Source organism: Alnus glutinosa, chromosome 1, assembly GCF_958979055.1.
Source record: "Alnus glutinosa chromosome 1, dhAlnGlut1.1, whole genome shotgun sequence".
Lineage (NCBI taxonomy): Eukaryota > Viridiplantae > Streptophyta > Magnoliopsida > Fagales > Betulaceae > Alnus > Alnus glutinosa.
Window position 1 is genome coordinate 18,371,920 of NC_084886.1, and position 25,172 is coordinate 18,397,091.

A 25,172-nucleotide genomic window follows, 5' to 3' on the forward strand; every position below is an offset into this window, starting at 1 on the left:
TGGATATATATGTGTGTGTGAATGGGCCTGTCGAGCCGAGTCAAGCTTATGCAAGCTTTGTTCGTGAGCCTAATCCGAGCTGAGTTTTGGCATGTGTTAGCTTGTTTGATATATGAGCTTGAAAATTTTTTCACGCTCTGTTCATTTAAGAAATAAACCGATCTCAAGCCGAGTTAATCAGAGCCAAGCTAAGTCTGTTCATGAGCTGCTCCGTTCATTTATAGCCTTACAAGTTATTTAACTTTGTTGCTCCTCTCTAGCCTTCTTCGATATGGAACTAATAGTGGTAGGGTGCTGCAAAACTCTACTCTCTTATCTTTTATTTACAAGGAAAGGATCAGGATAACCTTTGACAATTTCAATGGGTTTCTTCTGTTTACGACGGTAATAGTTAGTTCCTCTCATCTATTTAAGCATTTGCTCAATGGAATTGAATGAAAACATTCTATCCATTTTTTATATTTTATTTGTTGTTCTCTTATGACTATAAACAAATTTCATTTTGACTAAATTATTTCTCCTATGGGGCAAGGAAAACTGAACTTTGATAGTATTCCGGGGAACTTGTTTCTTTGGGTTGTTTGCAGAGATCATGGAAGCATTAATTGTTTTCATTCTTTTCGAGACCAATCTATCATGGGTTACTCTTACTCAAAGAGGTGTTGGTACTAGGCAAGTTTTGAACATAGTGGTGGAGAGAGATTGTACAAGAATCACCATATGTTTGGAGGCACTTGGTGTTGTTTGGCACTCTTGTGTGCAGATTTCTTATCTCTAGCTTGGAGTATTCTGGGTGTCCATTCTCGAGATATCTTATCATGCAATACAGCTTTGGTTAATTTTGTGGGAAAGTCTTTGCCACCTTGACCTCTCAAGGTTTCCTTTTATTGGATATGAGTTTCTTATTGTATGGTGTTGCTGTTCCACTCCTTCAGGGAGATCTATCTTATCATTTTTATCTTTGCAGTCTTCCTTCTTGGAATAAACTAAATAAAACAGACTGATAGTGAAATAATAAAATGCTGACAGAAGAAAAGTGAACTGAATCTAGATGGAGACAACCATGCTTTGACCTTGCATTTTTGTCGCTTTGAAATAAGATAAGGGGCAGAAAGGACAGCACCCGATCAAGTTACAAAATGGAAGCAATTGAGTAAAGTACAATCTATGTCATGAATTATTAGTAGCATGCACACATACGTATGTAATACCAATATTTGTTTTCTTTGTGGTTATTTACAGTTTTTTTTTTGTTTTTTGTTTTAAGCATTCTTAGGTAGAAGTTGGGTCTGAAACAGTAAATCCAACAACTAACAAATATTGTTATATATATATATATATATATATTATTAATCGCTTATTGGAATTAGAATGTTTTGGAACCTTTACTATATTGATGCTCAACTTCCAAGTATTTTCTTTAGCAGATATCAGAGAATTGATTTCCGAGTACCACAACCGTTACGGAGTTATTGTGATGCTAATGCAGCCAAAGGGTAAGTTCTTTTCAATTTTTCTCCTTTTGCTTTAGACATGTTTCCCATGGTACTAGTTCATTGTTTGATGTAGTCCAAGTAGAATGTTTGCATCATAGTTACTAGATTCTGTCTCCCAAACCACATTCTGGAATGCACAAGCCCAATTGTGGTACCATTTCGCATTCTAGTTCTTGAAATTTAGCCGTCCCAATTTCAAAGAATAAACAATTGACTTGATTATAGATGAAAGGAAAGAAGAAAGATTTGATCCATTTTAATAGCTTTTTCCTTTTAAAAAGTCTAATAATTGATTTGATATGATTTTTTTAAAAAAAATTATATTTGATTAGATCTCATGCCCAAAATAAAAATATGATCTAATTTTGAATATTTTCTTACGATTTTTTTCTTAAGTAATTGGATTTCAATAAAACCAAAGGGTGCATCCAAGTACAGAAAACGTATCCAAAAGAAACACCTAACTAGAAGAAAAAAAAAAAAAAAAAAGAGTCATGGAAACTAGAAATATGGAAACAATCATAGGTCGCCATCCAATGGAAAAAGGAGTTAAAGAAGAAGGCCTTTAATTCTGCCACTGACCTCTGTCTTCAAAGTTTCGATAATTTCTTTCTCCTAATATACCACATCAAGCTTAGCAGAATATTCTTCTAGAAAGCTTCACTTTTATGGCTACTAAATTTCCCTCTCCAACAATCGAAGAGATCTTTTACTCGATGAGACATGACCCACGCTAAGCTAAACAAGCCAAAGATAGAGTTCCATAATGCACTAGCTAACTCGCAATGGTGTAAAAGATGGTCAACGGTTTCTCCATTCTTTTTACACAAACAACACCAATCAACCACAATGGTATGCTACTTTCTTAAGTTATCCAAAGTGAGGATCTTACCTGCGAAGAAAGTCACTCTCAAAGGGGCCTTACTCCGTCAAATACACCTCCAAGGGAAAGGGGTGCTATCATGGAGGATTAAGACATTATAGAATGAGCTAACCTCAAACCACCATCTCTTGGAGGGGATCTAGTAAAGCTTGTTTACACCATTCTGTCTCAAATTGATCGAGGATAAGAGATCGAAGAACAAAGTAAAGAATTCCAACTTCCAATCATGTGCTGCTCTAACAAAATTAATGTTTCATTAAGGAGAGCCATTGGAGAACTGAAGAGGATTTGCCATGGTAACACTCCTAAGGCAGGCAATGCTAAACAACTTTGGGTACTCCCTTAAGGGGCAACACCCCACACCATTCGTCATGCCAAAAACTAACCTTGGAGCTGCCCCCCACCTCAAATCTAGTAAAACAAGAAAACTCCTTCCAACCCTTCCTAATGAATTCCAAAGCCCCACCCCATTCAATCCATTGGCTCCATTAGAGCATTACTCGCCCCCAGTGACTACCATGTTTAAGGTCCACTAGTAATCTCCACTTGGCCTCTCTCTCATAAGCATAACGCCATAACCACTTTCATAGAATAGCTCGGTTGAACATGAGAGCAAATTTTGGACCCCCAAACCCCTTTCATAAATTGGGAAACACATCTTGGACCAGCTTATCGGGTGAAATTTGACCTCTTCGCCCATACCTTCCCACATAAAATCTTACTATAATTTCTCAATTCGGTTGGCTACGCTTGCCAGGAGGGGAAACAAAGACATAAAGTAAGTAGGCAAATTAGACAATGTTCTCTTGATCAAGATAATCCTACCCCCTTTAGACAAATACAACCGCTTCCAACCAGCCAATAGACGTTCAATTTTCTCAATAATGCCATCCCAAATAGATCTGGCTTTAAACAACTCACCCAAAGGAAGACCTAGGCACTTCATAGGCAAAGAGGAGACCCTGCATTCCAAAATCCTAGCCAAGACTTCTTCGTTATTGATATTACCAACATGAACCAATTATGACTTGGCCAAATTAATCTTCAAACTTAAGATAGCTTCAAAACATAAGAACAAACAACGTAAAAGACAAAGGTGATCTGGGTTGGCCACACAAAATTGAAGTGTCATCTGCAAACAAGAGATGAGAGATATCAATCCCACCATCATTTTCAATCTTCACAGAAAAGCCAAACAACAAGCCCCCCACTCATTGCAGCAGAGATCATTTTATGCCTCCATCACAATGACAGACAGCAACGGGGACAAAAGGGTCTTATTACTCAATCAACAAGAACTACTAAAAAAAACCCAAGGGAGTGGCATTCACCAAAACAGAAAAACTCAAAGGAGATACAATGAGCTATCCAGGTACACCACTCCCCCCCCCCCCCCCCCCCCCCCCCCAAAAAAAAAAAAAAAAAAAACGGCTCTTTCTCAGCATGTACAGCATAAAATCCAATTAACGTGATCATAAGCTTTTTCTATATCTACTTTGCAAAGCACACCCAGCTCCCCCGATCTGATTCTACTATTAAGGCATTCATTAACAATGAGAATGGGATCTAGAATCTGCATGTCTCGAATAAATGTGTTATGAGACTTAGAAATAATCTTTTCTAAAACCATTTTTTGTTAGTTTGCTAGAACTTTCTCAATGATTTTGTAAATGCAACTCACTAGACTAATTAGACAAAATCCTTATTTCTTCTATTAGAAATAATTGTCATACTCATTGGTCGAAAAATAAATAATCATCATACTCATTGATTACACCTTGGTCGGTAGGGATTGTACCATCTACTAGCAAGGATTTGATTGAGTTATTTCTTCTATTATAATGGGTCATTCAGTGAAAATACTCCATGCACTCGTCACCCTCCCTTAATCACAAGGCCCTAGATTTCTGCCTCAAACTCACCTCCTCCATGGTAGTAGACCTCTCCAAATCACTTGTAACTTTTTCCTTCCACACTCTCTTCTCGTCACATAAGGCCCTCTCTTCTTCAACAGTTTCTAGACCTCGTAACTCATCCCAAAGAAGCTTGTTCTACCTCTCTACATTGCCAAACACCTCCTCATTCTAGCTTCTTAAATCAAATTTCAAAGCCTTAAGCTTGCGAGCCAAAATGAAAACTCGGAGAGCCTTGAAAGTGATAAGAATTCCACCATTGTTTTACCCTATCCACAAATCCCTCAGATTTTAGCCACATATTCTCAAATTTGTATTACCTTCTACCCCGCTCTTTGCAATCAAGAAGGATCGGAAAATGGTTTGAGCAAAATATAGGAAGCCTCATCTAGGACACACTAGAAAATTGGTGTTCCGTCGATCAATTAAAACTCCCACCAACAAGGGAAATCCATCGGACCATGATAAAAAATGAAATGTATGAACTCCACCATAGCTGGATAAGAACTGGCTTCTCCCAATCTCTCACTAGGGAAACGAGACGTTAAAATCTCCTCTAATGCACCAAGGCAAGTTCCACTAGCCAAGCAAACCATCCAATTCATCCCAAAAAAATCTTCTATCCCTATCAACATTAAGGAAATAAACACCAGCAAAAGCCCAAGTGAAATGATCTTCAATGTTTCTGACACAGTTGATAAATTTAAGATATTGAGTTTGGGTGTATTGACTATTATGGTACCATCGAAAGAAAATATTCAAAATCACAAAGATATTGAGTTTTACTATGTACGTCTCTCTCTCTCTTTCTCTCTTGTTGGCGCGTTTTAGCTTGTGCCGGCTTTCCTTTTTTGTTATGGGAATCTCGAGATGGTGTCCAAATCCATTGAGTTGGTGGTGGAGTGTAGGTCCTTAATATTACTGATTTTCAAAAGGACTAGAGGTTTTTTGTTCGATCCATTTGCTTGGGTAAAGCTATTGTCTCATGGTTGTTAGCCACCATAGAGGACTTGATTCTAGAGGAGGGAACAAAGTTTTGGAAACGCTCCAAAGTTGGAATCCCAACTCTTGCTCAGTGAATGCTCGAACAGGCATGGGCGCTTCTTGGTGTAAACTTAATATAAAACTAGGAAAAGAGCCTTAAGCACTTGATGCTTAGGGTTTAGTATTGATCTATATTTATAAGGATTTACAAGTATATGTGTGTCGTGTACACTGTCATTTACATAAGGTAAGAATCATTCTATTCTAGGAAGGTAGATATGGTAATATAGCCGTTGAGGTACAATAGGAAAGTTGCAAGAGAATAATGCTAGCTGTAGGTTTTATATGGAGAGAGTATCCGAGTGTGTGATTGTTGGAGAGGATTGCCTTGATTCACGGCTGATTGATCTAGGATTTGTGTGGCGGCTGCTAGGGTTTGTGTGTTGACCATTATATCCTTAACACCCCCCCGCAAACTGAGGGGAGGGACGACCGGAAGTTTGTCACGCAAGAAGCAGAAGCGATCAGCCGGGAGGCCTTTAGTGAAGATGTCGGCAAGCTGGTCAATGGTGGAGAGGTAGCGGAGCTGAATGTCTTTGTTGAGAACCTTGTCCCGGATAAAGTGGACATCAACTTCAATGTGCTTGGTGCGGGCATGAGAGACCGGATTGGAGGCAATGGCAAGGGCGCCGGAGTTATCACACCAAATTGTGGGAGGAGATGGCAAGGGAAGCTGTAGTTCTTTGAAGAGCATGCGGAGCCAATAAAGGTCAGCAGTAGTGATAGCCATGGCACGGTACTCGGCTTCGGTGCTGGATCTGGAGACGACAGTTTGTTTCTTAGCGGACCAGGAGATGAGGTTGGAACCAAAGAAGATGCCATAGCCAGTGGTGGAGCGGCGATCGTCAGGGTTGCCAGCCCAATCGGAGTCACAGAAGCCGTGGAGGGTGAAGGAGCCTTTGGTATAATGGAGGCCAAAATCGAGGGTGCCTTTGAGGTAACGAAGAACTCTTTTAGCTGCTGTCCAGTGCACGGAGGTGGGAGCTTGCATGTGCTGGCAGAGTTGATTCACTGAATAGGCAATGTCCGGGCGCGTGAGAGTAGCATATTGGAGGGCCCCAACGAGTTGTCGATAATCAGAAGGGTTGGGAAGGGGTTCACCATCATTCTTGGACATCTTGGAACCAGAGAGGCAGGGGCTGCGGTATGGCTTGGAGTCAATCATGCCAGCACGGTGGAGAAGGTCCTGAATGTATTTGGATTGCCGGAGGTGTATGCCAGTAGAGTCCCGGGTGGTTTGAATGCCAAGGAAGTAGGAAAGAGAGCCAAGGTCCTTCATGGCAAAGTCAAGTTGGAGTTTGCCTATAACCGATTGCATGGAGGCGTTATTGTTACCTGTGATAATAATATCATCGACATACACTAAGAGAAAGATGTGAGAGCCGTTAGTGTGAAAAGTAAAAAGAGAAGGATCAGCATGAGAAGTAGAAAATCCAATTTCTAAGAGAGAAGTAGAGAGCCGGGTGAACCAAGCCCGGGGAGCTTGTTTGAGCCCATAGAGAGCTTTATGCAGCTTGCACACATAAGTAGGGAACTGAGGGTTTTGGAACCCTTGAGGCTGTTCCATAAAGACATCTTCATCAAGGTAGCCGTGAAGGAAAGCATTGGAGACATCCAGTTGTGTGATGTTCCAATCAAACTGAACGGCTAAGGCAATGAGTAACCGAATGGTGGGAGGTTTTATGACTGGGCTAAAGGTGTCATGGTAGTCAATTCCAGAAAGTTGATCAAATCCTTTGGCGACGAGACGAGCTTTGTAACGGTCAATGCTGCCATCTTGTTTCTGTTTGAGCTTGTAGACCCATTTGTTGCGGACAACATGTTGGTGGGAAGGGCGGGGACAAAGAGACCAAGTGTTGTTAGAGAGGAGTGCTTGGAATTCAGCAGTCATTGCAGCAACCCATTCAGGTTGGGATGCAGCTTGACGGTATGTTGAAGGTTCGGGTGGAAGGACGACAGAGGTATAGGTGAGTAGAGGATGTTTGGTAGCATGAAATGTGGTGAAGTGAGGATAAGTTCGAGGTTTGGAGGATCCGGTTTGGGATCGGGTGATAGGACGGTTGCTAGGGGCTACTAGGTGGGTAGGGAGAGGAGGAGGGAAGATAGGGGAGGGGAGAGGTGCGGGAGTGGGGGTGGGGGAGGAGGGGAGAGGTGCTGGGGTGGGGAATGATGGTAGAGATAGAGATGTAGGGGATGCTGGGGATGGAGATGCGGAGGGAGACAGGGGAGTGGAAGTGTAGTGTGTAGGATTAGGAGGTGAAGATGTAGGTGAAGGGAGAGCAGTAGAAAGAGAAGACGGAATAGGGGAAGAGGGTGGGGGGAAAAGAGCAGCAGGTTGGAAGAAGACGGGAGTATTGGGGGCTGTAGTGATTTTACAGGACCCGTGAGAGAGAGATGGTGTTTTGGCTGGAAATTTGGTCTCATCGAAGACAACATTGCGGGAAAGGTATATTTTATGAGAGTGAGGGTCGAGACACCGGTAGCCACGTTGGTTGGCACCATAGCCGATAAATATGCAGGGCTTGCTTCTGAAGGATAGTTTATGAGCAGCATAGGGACGAAGCAGGGGATAACAGAGGCAACCAAAGGCACGGAGCAGTGTGTAGTCAGGTTCTTTATTAAATAGTTTGAAGAAAGGGGAAGTGTTGTTTGTGACTGGTGAGGGCAGACGATTGATAAGAAAAATTGAGGTAAGGAAGGAGTCTACCCAGTATTTAGAGGGTAAACCGGATTGAGCAAGGAGGGTCAAGCCGGTTTCAACTATGTGTCTATGTTTTCTCTCAGCAATACCATTTTGCTGAGAGGTGTGTGGACATGTGAGTCGGTGAAAAATGCCATTTTGGTCCAAGAATTGTTTGAAGGTGGTGGAGATATATTCTCCACCATTATCAGTTTGAAAATATTTAATAGTAGTGGAGAATAGATTTTCAACAAGTAATTTAAATTTAATAAAGCACTGAAAAACTTCACTTTTATTCATAATAGGATACAACCAAGTAAACCGGCTGTATTCATCAATAAACAAAACATAAAACTTGCATCCACTCAGTGATGGAACCGGAGAGGTCCATACATCGGAGTGGATTACTTCTAAAGGACTCGAAGAACTTCTAATGGACTCTGAAAACGGAAGTTGTTTAGACTTGCCAAGTTGACAACATTCACACACAGTGGACTGATTGACTGAACCGAGAAGAGGAAGATGCTGATGACGAAACAGATGCTGTAAAATAGAGAGAGAGGGGTGTCCCAATCGTTGATGCCAAACCATGTCAGTGGTTTTGACACCAAGGAGGGCAGTGAACCCGGATGCTTTATTCAAGGAGTGAGGGTGCAACCGGATAGGGTACAACCCATTTTCACTGGGTCCGTGGAGCAGAATTTTCCCTGTCAAATTGTCCTTCACAGTAAAATCAATATCAGTTAGAGCAAACCAGCATTTGTTGTCTTTACAGAATTTGTTAATAGAAAGTAAATTGGCAGAAGCAGCCGGGCAATGTAAAATTTGTGAGAGAAGAAGTTTAGAGGATGCAGAATTAGGGGATTGAACAATAGAAGAACCGGTGTTGTGAATAAGCAAACCTGTGCCATTACCGACGCCAACAGTTTCGGAGCCATCAAACGGTTGTGATTCTGTGAGGAGAGATGAGTCGGCTGTGATATGTGTGTTGGCACCGGAGTCGGCAAGCCATTCTTGATTAGTGAACTCTTCATTAGTCTGAGCAGTCATGGCAGCAAGTTGCATTGGTGGGTGACGGCCTTGGTAGGCGTAGTCCATGCGATGATAACAGTCTAGGGCACGGTGGCTGGTTTTGCCACAGATTTGGCAAGGAGAGTACTGACGCGGGGGCTGAGTAGCACCATTGGTGGGGTGATTGCCAAAAGAGGTATTGGGTAAGGGTGGAGTTGGATGTCTTGGGGAGTAGTGATTAGGAGGGGTTGACTGGCGGAATTGACCAGGGGGACGGGGGAAGGGTTTTGGTTTCCTGAAGTTGTTGGGGCTGGGACGAAAGTTGGGAGGAGGACTATGAAAATTGTTGGGTTGCTGGGGTGGTCGAAAGCGATTGACATGAAGGGCAAAGGATCCTGCTTCAGGGTTAAGAGTTTGCTGCTGATTTTGAAGGAGAATTTCATGGCTTAACAATTCAGATTGGAAGTCATGAAAGGTGGTTTCACGATCACGTAAAGTAAAGGCAGTAACAAAAGAGTTGTAGATAGGATTAATACCATTGATAACATAGGAGATGAGATCATCATCTTCAACGGGTTTTCCCACTGCTGAAAGTTCGTCAGACCAAGTTTTGGCTTGGCTGAGGTATTCAGTGCAAGTTTTGTTCCCCTGCTGCAAGCGTTGTAACTGGCGCTTGAGATGGGAAATTCTGGACTTTGATTGTGCTGCAAACCGTGTTGCCAAACTGCTCCAGGCAAGCTGCGATGTTTTTAAACCGTACATCGAAGGTACCAATGGAGGAGCAAGAGAGCAGATAATAAGATTCAGCAGTTGCTGATCTCTTCGCAGCCATGAAACATAGGCTGGATTCGGAATTTCACCATTACCATCTGTATTGGTAATGAGTTTCGGGGGGCATGGATCTGATCCATCCAGTAGACCTTGGAGTTCATAACCACACAAGATTGGTTGAAATTGAGCAACCCATCCGAGATAATTAGGACCTTCTAATTTGATGCTTCTAAGTTGGGTGACATTGGGCATGAGATCTGAGGTAGTAGGAGCGGCGGCGGTAGGAGTGGCCATGGATGAGCGTTGGCTGTTGGTAGGCTCTGATACCATGTAAACTTAATATAAAACTAGGAAAAGAGCCTTAAGCACTTGATGCTTAGGGTTTAGTATTGATCTATATTTATAAGGATTTACAAGTATATGTGTGTCGTGTACACTGTCATTTACATAAGGTAAGAATCATTCTATTCTAGGAAGGTAGATATGGTAATATAGCCGTTGAGGTACAATAGGAAAGTTGCAAGAGAATAATGCTAGCTGTAGGTTTTATATGGAGAGAGTATCCGAGTGTGTGATTGTTGGAGAGGATTGCCTTGATTCACGGCTGATTGATCTAGGATTTGTGTGGCGGCTGCTAGGGTTTGTGTGTTGACCATTATATCCTTAACACTTGGTTGTGGCGGCATACTGAGGTGGCAGAAGGTGCAGGCGTATTCTTGTGCAGGAAGGAAGAGGTGGTAAAGGTTGGAGGTCCTTTGCCATCGAGTTGCGCTCGGTTCTGCTACTTCTCTAGTAATCATCCGATAGTGGGTCAATTGCTGTCCATTTTGATGGACGATCTTCGTTGGGCTTGGGTGGAAGTTAGTCGCTTCCGCCGTTGAAATCACATGTGGAGGTGGTTGGCAATAGGTTGTTCGCAGAGGTGCTTCTGAGGCTGAGAAAAGTTTCCAGCATCGTCCTCTTCCTTGGGGGGGGGGGGAGGATCTATTTTGTCTGCTTCGAAGGGACTAATGGTGAGTGGCTAGGTAGTGTCTAGGGGTTTTGAAAATCCCCGATCAGTCACTGGTGAAGTCTGCTTGAGGGATGGCATGGGTCTTTTGGGCATTTTTTTTTGCACCTTGAGAGCGACGTTGGTACACATTAAAATGGACGTGTATCGTTGCTTGGATTGGCTTGATATGGGCCAGGGCCCAGATGGTTTTGGAAGTAGGCCTGGTCCAGAGAGTGGGGTATTAGCTAAGCCAAAGCCTAGGCCCCCTCTGTAGTGAGTCTCTCAGACCTGCTACATGTGGCCCACTCTAACCAATTCTCTAAAGGAAAGGCCTGATGGGTCCTAGTGGTGTTGGGGCTAATTTTTGTCTCAAGTCCAAAGCTAAACTTTCACTCAAGTGGAGAGTGAAAGTAGGACCTGGGCCCAGATGGTTTTGGAAGTAGGCCTGGTCCAGAGAGTGGGGTATTAGCTAAGCCAAAGCCTAGGCCCCCTCTGTAGTGAGTCTCTCAGACCTGCTACATGTGGCCCACTCTAACCAAGTCTCTAAAGGAAAGGCCCTGATGGGTCCTAGTGGTGTTCGGGCTAATTTTTGTCTCAAGTCCAAAGCTAAACTTTCACTCAAGTGGAGAGTGAAAGTAGGACCTGGGCCTTTTGTCTCCGGCTCGGGTGCGACGAAGGGTCCGGATGCCCGTGTTGTTCAGCCCGGTGGTCCTGCGCTGCACAGAGCGGCCGTCTCTGCCACCAGTATTCAACCTTTGCCAGGAGTGGTACCATAACAGTCTTCCGCTATTATGTTATTGCAAACTGTTATGGTACTATTCTGCTCTTAAATGGTTGTCTTGTTATGCTTATACTTTCTGTGTGTGTATATATATAAATCCATATACATTATACATATATGGATATATATTGTATGTATTGTTTCCAAAATGACCCAAATTAGCTTCCCAATGTGTACTACGGCCCTAAGTAATAAATATACCCACCATACAGCATACTTTGCACTAGAGCGTAACACAGTCCCATTCCTGTTCCACAAACCCAAACATATCACTTTCCAGGCAACCTCGGTGTGTGAGAGGTGGAAAGGTGGAGAGAGAGAGAGAGAGAGAGAGAGAGAGAGAGAGGATCAAACCATTTACTCCTAGAACATCCTATCGTAATTAATAGATCCCATTTTGAAGCTGCATTCCTATTGTAATTTTGGCCTATTTATATCATCCTATCAATAATCAACTATGAAATATTTGATAGTCTCATTAATATCAAAGTTCATTAGCATTGGGACTTTGAGATCTATCATTGATTTCCATTTGATATTTGTATTTTTTTATGGACTCAAACACTTCTTGTGTGTTCTCTTTTATGTTTTTTGGTTACAAAAACTCTAGTTTGGTCACAATACTTGGATTTTAGCAACACAATTACGGTGTGTCACAATGGATTAAAAAAAAACAGAATCGCGTCACTGGACTTGTCATTTTAGTGTCTTAATGGATATTGTATTGGCTTTTAGTAATTTAAATTATAATGCTGTTTCCTCGACAATATTTATGTTATTTGTTTTGTTTTGTCTGTTTGTTTGTATTTTTGTTTTTTGGTTTTGTTTTTTGTTTTTTTTTTCCCTTTTTGTTCGATCCCCTGTATCTCCATTTGAGTATTGAAAAATAAGCAGCACTTGACCCCCCCAAAAAAAAAGAACTAACTTGGAAAGCTCTCCTTTCCCCCCCCCCCCCCCCCCCCCCCCCCCCCCCCCTCTTTTGACACTTCATCTAGTTTTTCCATTGATAAGATTTATGGTCCGTTTGGGTTTGCGATTTCAAAAAGTGCGATTTAAAATCACGATTTTAAAATGTGTGATTTGAAAAAAGTGATTTTTAAAAACGCAGTTAAGCGTTTGGCAAAATCGCAGTTTAGCATTTAAAATCACAAATTAGCCTTTAAAATTCTGCGTTTTTAAAAAAACACTATCTTACCTGCGATTTGAAAAAGCAGATTTTCTGCGTTTTCAAATTGCAATTTTTAAAAACGCAGTTCCCAAACGATTTATGTTCTGCGATTTGGTTTAAAATCGCACTTATTGTCTACGAAATCGCAATCCCAAACGCACCCTTAACTTTAGACCTCCCTAAATCATGCTTTTCTGTTGCTTAGTGAAGCTTCTTTGAGAATTTCAAATTTGGCTTTGTTTGAAAATACTGTAAATTTCATTGATGTTAATGCTTTATTACAGATATCTATAGATTATGTTTAGAGATGCTTGATGTAAATTTCAGGTGCCACATAGTTCAGGCTTATGTAGGATACGCTTGGTAAATTAATTTTAGGGTGGTTCAAGTTAAGTGTAGAAGTAAACTAGGAGTCTATGGGTTTTTTTCAGAAGATTTATTGTGCGGAATTACTAAAACCAATGAAACAGTTAAAATAAGACGAGTGCAAGAAGAAGACCTTAGGCAAGCTCGCCTTCAGTAATCCGAAGTATTCAGTTTCTCATAAATTAAATTGAAATTGCACCAGAGTACACTAGAGCATACTTATAGACTCTGATTCCTTCATCATCATTATCATTACTGTTATTGTTGTTGTTATTGTTATCCTTTTTACTTGGTGCAGGTTGAAGCATAGATGGGAGGACATTTGTGCATTCCGAGTTTTCCCTTGCAAGTTCCAGACGTCATTACAGTTTTTTGAACTTGTTGATGATTACATTCAGCAAGAGATAAAGAAACCTGTGACACAGACAACTTGCACGGTGAGTTTCTCATATTGGGCTTTATTAAAACGTTTATGTTCTTATATGTGTTTTCATGTATTTGGATATACCTGTACCATACGCACAAACACTGATATACACAGCTAACAACAATGCTTAGTTTCCTCTTCTCTTTTACTGAATTTTTTAAACGTTATTTTCTGTATGGCTTTATCATGTCTGATCCAAATCATCTAGTAACATGTATCATATTCTATCTGTAGTTATGGAAGGAATTTTCAGTTTTGGCAACTTGATGTTTTCATGCATGGGATTTATATGTAACATCAGTTTTAGACGAGTTTTATATCGTTTTGAAGGTCAAGTCATTAGGAGTCTTGGGTTAAATAAGTTCCTAATTGTGATTTTTATTTCATGAGTTATTTTGTAATGAGGGACAATCTGCTGGCTTGGTTCTTTGGATCTGAGTGTATTTTAAGTATGAGACAGATAGGTTGAGTATATATTAAATGTGACACCAGGTTTGCAAGTTGCAACTTGACCTAAAGCCTAGAAAGAATTAAGAGCTGTTTCAGTTGTTTCCAGGGTCATTCAAGCAACTTGTTGGACTTTTTACTTTAAATTCCTTAGAAATAATTTTGTATTTCTAGCAATCCTATTCCAAATTCCTTATGTGGTATTTTTGCCATGAATAAATTTAGGTTAGAAATGCTGACCTTTCTTAGCACAAGAAGTCCAAAAAGTTTCAGGGAACGTCTACCAACTTGAATTATAAAATTTCTTCTCACTCTTGCGGTTAAGTTAGTTAGTGATAGTGAGCCCCGATATCTTTCTGTTTCTCATGTATGCCTATTATCTGCATATAGTGTGAGTAGTTGAAATTTGCAAGTTATCTACTTGATTTTAATTGGATCACATTTAGCTTATTATGTAGTCTGCAGTTTGGAGCTGGATGGTTCTCAGACCACATGCTTAATTGCTTAAGGCAACGTCTTATGGTGAGGTTCCTATCAATCTTCCCCAAACCTGGTGCAGAAAATTTACTTAGAGCTGCTTCGGAGAGGTTTGAAAAGTTAAAGAAGGGACGCAACAAAGGTGCCTTAAAGCCTGGTGAAGAGAGCCCACTAGCCAATGCAGGTATCAATTGATAACTAAACTCAAGGATTCTTCAATTTTTTGAAAGTGTCAATTACACGGGCAAAAGCCCATCAAACAAGTGCAAGACTATGATCTCAAAGAGAATGGACCATTGTACGGTAAACCCACACAAATATAACAATTTGTCTAACACCCTCTTAACTCATGGCGCATCATAAACCACAACTTTGGAAACTAGAAAGGTGCTAAGGAAGATGGCAAAGCAAGACATGCAACCCCTTCCCCGCCCTAAAACCAAAAGTGCAAAACCACCAAAGCCAAACCATGTCAAGAAGACGATCCATAAGTCATTGACTTCATTCTACTTTTTCATATTATCAGGTTAGAACTCAAATACAGATTATCTATTAACTCCTTCAGATAGATGGAAATATAGCACTATCATGATAGTGAGAAGATTTGATCACCTGATAAAAGGAGAAATTATTTTAGATTGCTGATATTCTCTTGCATTGCTCCACTCCCTGTAGGATCCTAATTTCCTGAAGAAGTGCTTCAAATCAGTGAGCTCCAATAACAAATCAAGAATCATGTTGATCTGACATCTATGGAGAACATATCTAGCAGTGGATCTTATTTTATTTAGTCCCATTCGCATCCTATTCTTTGTAAAATGTGGAGAAATCTTGTTAATATCATGAGAATTGTTTAAATTTCTACTTTAGCATGAAAAATGTTTTATTAATGATCTTTAAAATATTTTTGTTAAAGGAAAATCACAGCTCACTGCTGTAATTGAAGGGAAATGATGGCCAGCTATCCCATATTTCTATCTGCATGTAATCTTTGTATTAAAAGTTTGGTTGTAGATCGATTCTTTCTTTGTTATTCAACATAGACTCTACATGCTTCTTTTATAGCATGTATTACTTCAACGCCTTCCACTGCCCTTCCCTTCTCTATTATTCCTCACCTCAAATCTACTTATGCTTTTATCTGAGTTATACTGAAATGTTGATGAACTGTTCATTAAGGTTGATTCCCTAATTTCTTGCCATACTATTTTCCAAAGAACTCTTGTTTTAAGTTAGGCTGTAATACTTTGTAAACTCCTATTTGGTTACCGTAGCCGCTGTGGTATGTAACTCTTCAATTTTGGATGTGTGAGAGAGACCTTACGAGTTATGAGAAGCTTTATTTGCATGCTGATTCAATTTCGTAATTTTGTAATTTTGACTGTACGAATTAAATTTAATGATGTAGAAACTACAAGGGATGAAGATAATGAGGTGCCCAATAATGTTGAAGATGATGAGGAAGATGAAGTTGACAATGCTGAAGAGGAATTGGATGCATATGAGGCACTTGATCTGGTTTTGACTTCTCTATGTTCTGATTTTACATTTTGCTGGATGTTTTTTCTGTTCTATCATCAATGGCTGCCTCTCTTTTTTTCCCCCTTTTTAAATTTATAAATCATGCTCCCTTGTTTCTAGGCTGAAGAGGACGGTGAAATATCTCTGCAGACAAAATCATGTATCCTTATATCATGTCAATTATGTTCTTTTGTTTTAATTCTCTATTTTTGATCTAAGAGTTAATCATTCAGCCCTCAGTAAAGTTTCACATAATTTTTTTCAAATATAAAAAGAAAATTCAGCTAAAAAAATATTTATGGGTAATTACCTTTTTCCCTTATGAACTATCGGCCATTGCCAATATGCCAGCATAAACTGATATCCTCACTAAAAGAGAGCATTGAACTGTCATTTACATATCAAAACCCCCCTTCCGTTAGGGAATCTCGTTAAATCACATGGAATATTCTATTTTTAGACGTTAAATTTCGTTTAAAGACAGAAATACCCTCAAACAATAATTTAATAAAAAATATTAAACTTAAAAATACAAATATATGGAATATATATATATATATATTTTTTGATAAGTAAAATATATTGAAAAGGCGCAAAAGGGGTGCAACCCATATGGAATATATATATATATAAAGAAAGAAAAAAGGAGAGGGGGTGGCTCGCCGCCACCTTGAACCTGATGGTGGCCGCGTGCCACCCCCGGGGTACATTTGGGCCACCCCATAGGTTGGGGGTGGCCTTCGAGCCACCCCTAGAGGCCCCTAATGGGGTGGCTGCTTTTTTATTTTTATTTTTTAATTGTTTAGTTTTAAGGTATTATATGTAAATTTGATTATAAAGTTAGGGTATTTGAGTTTTTTAACGAACCGACAGAATGAGGGTTTTAGTATGTAAATGGTAGTTCAATGCTCTCTTATAGTGAGGACGTCAGGTTATGGTGACAAATTGACAATGACTGGTAGTTCATGGGAAGAAAAGGTAATTAAATATTTATTTGAAAGAATAATGGTGCTCTGAAAGACCTTTCTATTCATTGAAACGGCGGAGATTCAAGTAGAAGTTCCCCATATTCATAAGAATTCCATGAATATAAAGTTGCTCAGTCTTGTCAAGCAATAGTTTTTGGACAAACTGATGCCAGCTGTAGCGAAAACGCTTTTAAAGATCTGCTGACACCATTGGATTTCCTATATAGTGCATAGATCTAAACATGGAAAACATCTCGAGAACCCATTTGCAGGAGCTCTTTGATAGTTTTCCATCCACTGAAGCAGGTGCTGATGATATACGTGATGCAAATACAAGTGATGAAGAATATCAAATATATGAGCCAGATAGCGATGGCAACTACTCTGATGATGATGACCGCTAAGGTTCATAGTTTTAATAGTTATATAGAAGTTTGTTCCTGTAGCCTTTTTCTCTCATTTTTTTTTTCAACTATTGTTGGATATGTTTCTTGCTGCAATTATTGCCTTATCAAAAAAAGCCATTAGATAAACATAATGGGGATTTTATGGCTAATTGTGTGGGATACATGCATTGTTTAGTATGTCAGTTTCCCTCAATATTTTCTTAAATTCCAAATAATGCATGAATATTTTATTTTTTAAAATGTATATTGCCTCATATTATTCAAATTTGAACAATTCGTTCTACAGTTCCCAATAACAACAGAGTTCGTAATATTTTCAGTAATTTTTGTAGTCTATATTCTTATCTGTTTCCTCGCATGAAGTTCTCCTAATCAATTTTTTAATCTTACCTGTTTTGTTGGGTATATCTTTCTGGGGGTAATTTTAGGTGGCCTGGACTATTAAAGTAGGTTTTGCTCACACTAGAAAGAAGAAAGTAAAAGAAAACAGACGCCTCACATTGTTCACCATTTGCCAGAAGTCCTAGATCAACCAGAAATTTGGGTTTTTTTTTTTTTTTTTTTTTCTGAACCTTTTGTCGTCGAATGTGAACATACAGAAGAACCATAGTACCACTCTTAAAACCCTGTTTTCCTTTTTTTTTACTATTTTGTGAGGTCAGTAGCAGACAGTATCCATAGTGAACAATGGTATGCATTTATTAGAACAAATGGGTATCTTGATTCATTAGAATTTGGACAGGTAAAGAAATTTCCCGTTCATTACGTACTTCAAAAGAATAAACCCCAGTTCCAAAAGTTCATATTTTCTACCAAGAGATTCACTGATGAAGCAGAAGCCCTTTTGAAAGAAGCCATCAAGAGTAAACCTCAGTTGCTCCTTCCTTTGGAGATGATTAAGAGTGGGTGGTGTGCATGCATGTTTCTGTAGTTTTTTTCCTGTCAAATGTATAAATTTCGTATATGAAGTAGATTGATAGAAATAGATAATCATGTTTACTATTATGTAGGTACTGATTCCTGGCTGCAATCATTTCTCACAGGGAAAAAATGTCAGTTGCTATCAATCTGATCATAGCAAGGCCAAGGGGCAGCTAGATGATCTTCATGCTTTGAAACAGGATAATTTACTGCTTCAGCTTTTCAATCATTGTGTGCTGATTGAGAAATTTGGGGATCATATATTACGTAGGTGCAGATTGTTGCAGCCATAAATATACATGGACCTTTTGGCAGGCAACAATTTGACTAAATATTCTGTAGAGAAAATGAACTTAAATGTTTTTTTTTTATAGATGAATATAAATGCATTTTGTAGTTTGGCTTCTAATAAAGAGGACAATCACTTTGTAATCCCAATCTATGGGATCCATTGTACAAAAAAGAGCATGGTGGATATTTTTCAATTTCTTTGAATGATAAAGCACGCATGCCAATCTATATTGGTATATGATATTTTTTTTTACTCCCATATATAAATGTTCTTCGCTTGCGGACTTTGTTGTTTGTACCACAGTTAGCATATGCAAAATGTAACACATTATGTTTATACTCATTTTACACTGGCTAGCGGCGGCGTATTTTAAGTGATTTCTCAATCTCATGTTAACGACTATAACAAAAGAAAAATCACTTAAAATACACTACGTCAGCCGATGTGAACAATACCGTTACTCTTACGTAAATTACCAAGACTGCATCCCAGGCTCATTACATTCTCATTCAATCAATGTGCACTAGCAATTTGAACTTCACATGAATCTGAACGAATTAAATATATTGAATGTATTCAACATGCATGAACATTCATTTGGATTGGTACATGAGTAATAATTTGTTTCCTATTTATAAGAAAACCAATAACAAATAACCTCTTTTCCTTCAAAGGAAAGCGGGGAAAATTGGCCCCCTTTCTCAGTGTTGCAATCTACAAAGAAAAACAATAATCTGTCTCATTCCATCTCCTAGTTTACAAACAAAAAGAAGAAACTTCTCTTTAGAAAACAATGTATAGACAAATGAACCATTTGCTCTAATCCAAGTAGAAGAGAGTCACAATCTTTCGCATATTTTTCGCCTCTTGACAAGTTTCCATAAGCAACCTACTATCATGGAATGCGAAGCAAATGACTTGTTGTACATGTGAAATGATATCCATATTGCAGAGCCTGCAGTTTCACCATGAGAGCTATAAATTCCCGTTACGAACCATAGATGAAATTTTTAAAAGATTTGGCTGCCTGCCTGTCAGCCCTGCTAAAACCTTGAGCAATAGTTGCACCCATGCAGGGAGCTTGCCCATTAGTGTAAAATTCAGCTCTCTCAGGTTATGTTGAGAACTTATCAGCTTATAAGATAGGTTATTTGCTAGCCTAGACAATGCAAGTTGAACTCATAATAATTGCTCATGCTCAGTCACCTAGAAAAGTACAACTCAACATTTTAGTCGAGTTGGTCCAAAAACTTGAGCTTGCCAACATGGTGGACAGGGCAATGGTCAAGAGTAAAGTAAGCTGTCTCACTGGCAGTTGAACCTATTGGCTGACATGTCTGAAACCAGTGAGTTTAGCTTTGACAAAACAGCATTTTTGGACCAATTGCAACAATTTCCATGGAGAAAAAATTCTTCAGAAAGAATACGGAATTAGATCCTATATTCCTAGAGGGAAGATGACTTTCCCTTATAGGGCTCAGCCTGTCCAGTAGGTAACGAACAATTTCAGCCTCTTGCTCAACAGGTGTTCAATGTCAGCCACCTACTAATTATTGATATTTAACAACATGCAACTGTGGCAGTCTCAGTTCGCAGGAAGAATGAAAATTGCAACAACCAAGTCAAGAGGTCATCGATAAGTTGAGATTCAGTCCTAGCTTGATTATTATATGAGTAGTTGGAGAAAAGAAAGAGCTAATACAAACCTGCTGGCTTCTATCAGAGGTAGATGATCATTGTGAGGCTTTTCTATAACGTTCTTCACCTGCAAATCCCACAAAAATGATCACAACCGTAACCCTTTTCTCTCTCTCTCTCTCTCTCTCTCTCTCTCTTCTCTTTCGGAGGTCAGAACAAGAATAGACTTCATGACTGGAACATATTAGAGCTTTAACTGAACTTCCTAAGAAATTATTTAGAGACATTTCAAGTCAAGACATAACACTTAGTGTCAAATTCTCCAGTAATTGTTAGAAACACTCAAGTCAGAAAGTCATAATTATATTATCATGTCTATCAATATATTTTTGTGGTGTACAAATAAAAATCATGTTATGATAAACTATAATACATGCTCGACACTAGATGAAGGATGAATATAATACACATACATAACCAAACTCTTACTTTTGACAATAACTCCTGGCTCTCAGGAGATTGCTTTTTCAAACTTTGAGGCAAAATCACTGTAAGCAGCTCTGGTTTCTCAGCTCTTAAAGCACCTCTGATAACAGCTGCATTAGTTCCAGATGCTCCTGACGTAAAAATGTGATTTTTCTGCAAGAAGTTATGCAGCAAATAGCAAGAGTCATGCAGCAAATCAAGAACGTACAATATATAAACATCTGATATGCTCAATGTGTACCCAAAATTCCACATACAAGATACACTGAATTCAAAGTATAGCATCTTACAGTTATAACCATAGCATAGCTAAGAATCTCAATAAGTTCTTGATGCATGAAACCCATATTCCGTGTCCCAAAAAAGCCAATAGCTCTTGGGCCTTGCTGTTGAATGGCCAATAATTCCTGCACAAAAGGAGGGGAAAAAAAAGAATACACAAAGAACTAAACGTTGAAAAAAATATAAATATATTTACTTATGTTTTTATATAAAAATATTAAATATAAACCTCCCCATTTTGACCCTTCTAGAAGAACCTCTCTCCTTGCCCCAAGGGGCAGAGAGGGTAGAAAAAAAAAGGCAATATGTGTGAAGATGAGTGATAGCCAAATGGAGAAGAGGGCGTTGGGCTTGAAGTCAAGAGAATCAAGGATGTAGGACACCGTGAGGCCCAGGGTTAGGGTTGCAAGCACCATGGGGACCCACCAATGTCGAGGAGGATGGCAACACAAGGCACGAGCACCATGGTAATTCGAGTGTTGTAGGCAAAGGTGGAGGGTGAGAAGCGAGAATTCTTGAGGGATGTAGAGGAGGGGGAGCTGAAGATGGTGCTAGACCATACTTCGGACCATGCAGCCTTTGAACGCTCCCTTGCCCTTACTCTGAACCCAAGTTGGTTCGCATTCAGACCCTACTCAACTAGTCCCATTGTCATCCTTAGTTGCAACTAAAAATGAAACTGACATGCATTTAATACAATGCATGAAACCGCCAAAACACTAACTTGAAAAATGCCAATGCCAAAAATCATTATGGTAAGATAAACTAGGAAAATCTAAAAGTTTGTAAAAAGTCTTATGCAAAATAAGCCTCCATTATGCAACAAAATGTAATACCTAGGTCCCACATTGGGAAGATAAAGAGTAGCCCACATAGAGTGGGTGGTTTATAAAGATAGTCATAAGTGCTAAGTCCCAAATTACTTAGCTGCTACGTAAAACTGTGCTTTATAAGAAATTATTGAGAAGCTCCAAATTAACTAGTATTTTTTGGGTGATAGCATAGATGTAGATAGCGCTTTTTCTTGGGTTGTTACACAAAATGTCGATCATTTTTTATCATCATAGATATATTAGTTGGGATCCTTTCATTGTTGAATACCAAAAAAGAAAAAGAAAAACTTAACACGAAACAAAATCAAAATAAAGAACAAGAACCATTTTGGAACAAAATAATTACATACCTGTAGATAATCTACATCTGGAACAGGTTTAAACTCTGATACCAGAAGTGTCCCTGATCCTTCTACAATAGATTGGGCTTGTGTTGGAATTTGAGTGCCAACCTCTTCATCTGAACCAAACATGCGAACAACATTCTCCTCTTCATATTTCCAATTATCCATGTCTTGCTCTCCTCTCATACGTCCACAAAGCCACTATACCAGTACATAAAAACAGAGTCCCTGGTGGTAAATCATTAGTGAAAACCAAATGCCCACAATAGTGGTGATCATACAAGTTCAAGCTAACATGAGCTTTATTTATGTTGATAGTGGAGTGACAGTCTCACGGTGCAATTTCCATCTATCAAACCTGATCATTTCAAGACCAAGAAGTTTACAGGGAGCTTGATTATTCCCTATCAGTGATTATGCATTGTAACAGACATAATTACATCTAATATAGTCAACTAAACAAAGCCTTATATTCCATCTGTCTGGATTGAGCCAATATGAAATTGAAGAACAACTTATAGGTGGTCACACTCCAGATGTAGAGGATTATTGAAGAGCCATAAATGCATATACATTAAGGCCTGTGACTTGGCAGGTTTCACCAGGCAAACAAATCTACCATCTGGCTTGTCCTTGATTGAATAAGTTATGAACTTCTAACAATAACCGTAATCTGGTGAACAATAATTTAGAGCACGATGCTTTCTAGTCTCACATACCCCCACCCCAACACACACAAATCGTCTTTCTAATAACTCAGTCAATCATACATTGGATAAACAAACCTGTCATTCTTGTTTGTTATCTCTTACCCACATATTTATATTTTAATTCTCTTCATTAGGCACAGCCACAGTTATCCAATGCGACACCATATACTACACTACTCAACAACAAATCTAAACATGTGGTTCTACCCACAACACCAGTAGATAAACAAAAATTCTTACAAGTCTATTAAATATAATAGTACGATTCAATTGACATAAAGGGAAAACTAAAAAAAAATGTAGGATGACTTAATTTATCTAACAATTTGAGTTAACTATTGGAGATTCAATTCCCTACATATGCTAGTAAAATGCAAAACAGACCTCAACAAGGGATATCCTACCTTCAGATTGGGAACAATTAAACAATCACCATCAACTCCATTCGACAATATAAACCAAACCCATGTTTCATTACCGCAACACCATAAACATTAAAAAAAAAAAAGTCCCATTACGGCATCCTTCAGTTCAATGCTGAGGAACCCCAGTCACTTAGACACGCAAGACCCAATTTTCAAATCCCTGTTATAAATCAACAGATAGAAAGCTAATTGAAGATGGTGAAAAGAGAGAGAGGACATAACGGAATGAAATGAATGAACAGAAACCCAGTACAGCCTACGTAAGGATGAGAAACCCCAAAAGCTCAAAAATTTACTAACTTTTTCATCCAAAACATCTCAATTAGCCAAACCCAACTCTTTAATTCATTCATTCATTCAAACACACACACACACACGCACACAGAGAGAGAGAGAGAGAGAGAGAGAGAGAGAGAGAGAGAGATACCGTTGGTCTGGAGAGAGAGCGTCTTTGTTTTCGGATACATCTGTGGTGAGGAAGAGGAAATGATGAAGATGAAGGGGAAGAGGGAGAGTAGAGACTGAAATTGGGGCTCGCAGAATGGAGGGCTTTCAGGGATTTCCAAGGAAAGTCTGACGAAGAAGAGGAGGAAGAGGAAGAGAAAGAAGTGGTGGTAGTGGTCATAGGCAACAGCAGCCTCAAAGGTAAGGGGGTAGTCATCCTTTCACCTCTCTGTTTTTTCTTTTGGGCGGCTTTGCTTTCCCTCTTTCTTTCTTTCTTCTTTCCAACCCCTTTTTCAAGGAAGGAAAAAGGAAAATCCAATCCCACAGACAGAGAGAGAGAGAGAGAGTGAGAGCAACACACAGAAATCCAGGATTTTCTTTTTATTGGAGCATTAAGATTATCACATAGTACGAGATATGAAATGACTTTAAGAAAATGGGTTTCACTTTTCGTACCCTTTTTGTTCTTTATATTTTTGACTGGTAAAACCTGAGTTGGGATGGAATGGTCTATGGCTAGCTTTGAATCTTGTTCTTTCTCTCAAGCAGGAATCTTAGCCCATCATATATCAAGATAAAACTTTATTGCTGAAGAAACCAAGGGTTCTGAATTGAAAAGTGGAACTTTTTAATAAAAAAAATCACAATCTTTCTTTCCTTTTTCTTTTTTAAGCAACTTTTTGTTGAATGTAAAGCATATGGATATGGGAGATGGAAATTCTCACAGCCGAACGAAGATATTTTATTTTTTGTGTAGGGGCCAAAAATTAGCTTTATACAAAATTTAACTCTGTCATTATCATCTAATTATTATTATTATTATTTTTTTTTAAATTTTTTTTTTAACCGTGTGTAACCTGCAAGGTCAGAGTAAAAAACATGTGGATTTACTATTTGTTAGGGAAATTATGCATATTTGTTTCCTATTGCCTTTTCTATTTCTAGTATTTATTTTTAAAATCAATATAATGCCAACTCTTCTGGCTCTGAAATTTCGAGCTCCACCCAGCCATTGCATCTTTTCTTATCTATTTGCTTTGCTGTAAGGCCAAGGTTTTATTATTGATTCTCAACTATGACAGTTGGTTGACAATTGACTAGATTTGCCCTTATTAGCAAAGGAGGCTACTATTTCTCCATCTCATCCAATCAACCATTGGATACATTAATCCAGTAGTTAATTTAAAAAAAATTTAAATATATATATATTGATAGAAATGAAAAAATAGCATTTCTCTTAGCAAAGTAGTTTACTAGTATTAGCTACCATTTGGTTGTGATGGGCCACAATAAGGACCTTTTATGTTGGATGTTTCCTCCTTGAATACCTCAAAGGAGAGGTAAACCAATCACAACCACAATGCTGCAAATATTTTATTGAAGAGAAATTATCAAATAGAAAATGTCATGCAGCAAAAATTAGCATCAACATTGCAGCAGGAGACA

The 25,172-nt window shown here is 39.0% G+C and overlaps 2 protein-coding genes across 2 annotated transcripts in view; one reads left to right on the forward strand and one right to left on the reverse strand.

Annotated features, from left to right (window-relative positions):
- LOC133875905 (uncharacterized) overlaps positions 1 to 18,850 on the forward strand; it is a 33,739-nt gene extending 14,889 nt beyond the window's left edge. Inside the window, exons 8-14 of the mRNA XM_062314179.1 lie at positions 1,428 to 1,496; positions 13,403 to 13,541; positions 14,444 to 14,639; positions 15,864 to 15,973; positions 16,097 to 16,136; positions 17,179 to 17,349; positions 18,395 to 18,850. Coding sequence (XP_062170163.1) covers positions 1,428 to 1,496; positions 13,403 to 13,541; positions 14,444 to 14,639; positions 15,864 to 15,973; positions 16,097 to 16,136; positions 17,179 to 17,348 — 724 coding nt within the window. The 3' untranslated portion in view covers position 17,349; positions 18,395 to 18,850. The remainder of the gene's footprint in view (positions 1 to 1,427; positions 1,497 to 13,402; positions 13,542 to 14,443; positions 14,640 to 15,863; positions 15,974 to 16,096; positions 16,137 to 17,178; positions 17,350 to 18,394) is intronic.
- Positions 18,851 to 19,113: 263 nt separating this feature from the next.
- LOC133875900 (uncharacterized) lies at positions 19,114 to 24,331 on the reverse strand. Its single transcript, XM_062314173.1, has 6 exons — positions 23,710 to 24,331; positions 22,154 to 22,348; positions 20,979 to 21,095; positions 20,692 to 20,841; positions 20,271 to 20,329; positions 19,114 to 19,519 (listed from the first exon to the last, which is right to left on the reverse strand). Exons 1-6 carry the CDS (start codon positions 23,941 to 23,943, stop codon positions 19,384 to 19,386), a joined length of 891 nt encoding a protein of 296 aa, XP_062170157.1. The 5' UTR covers positions 23,944 to 24,331; the 3' UTR covers positions 19,114 to 19,383.
- Positions 24,332 to 25,172: the final 841 nt, after the last annotated feature.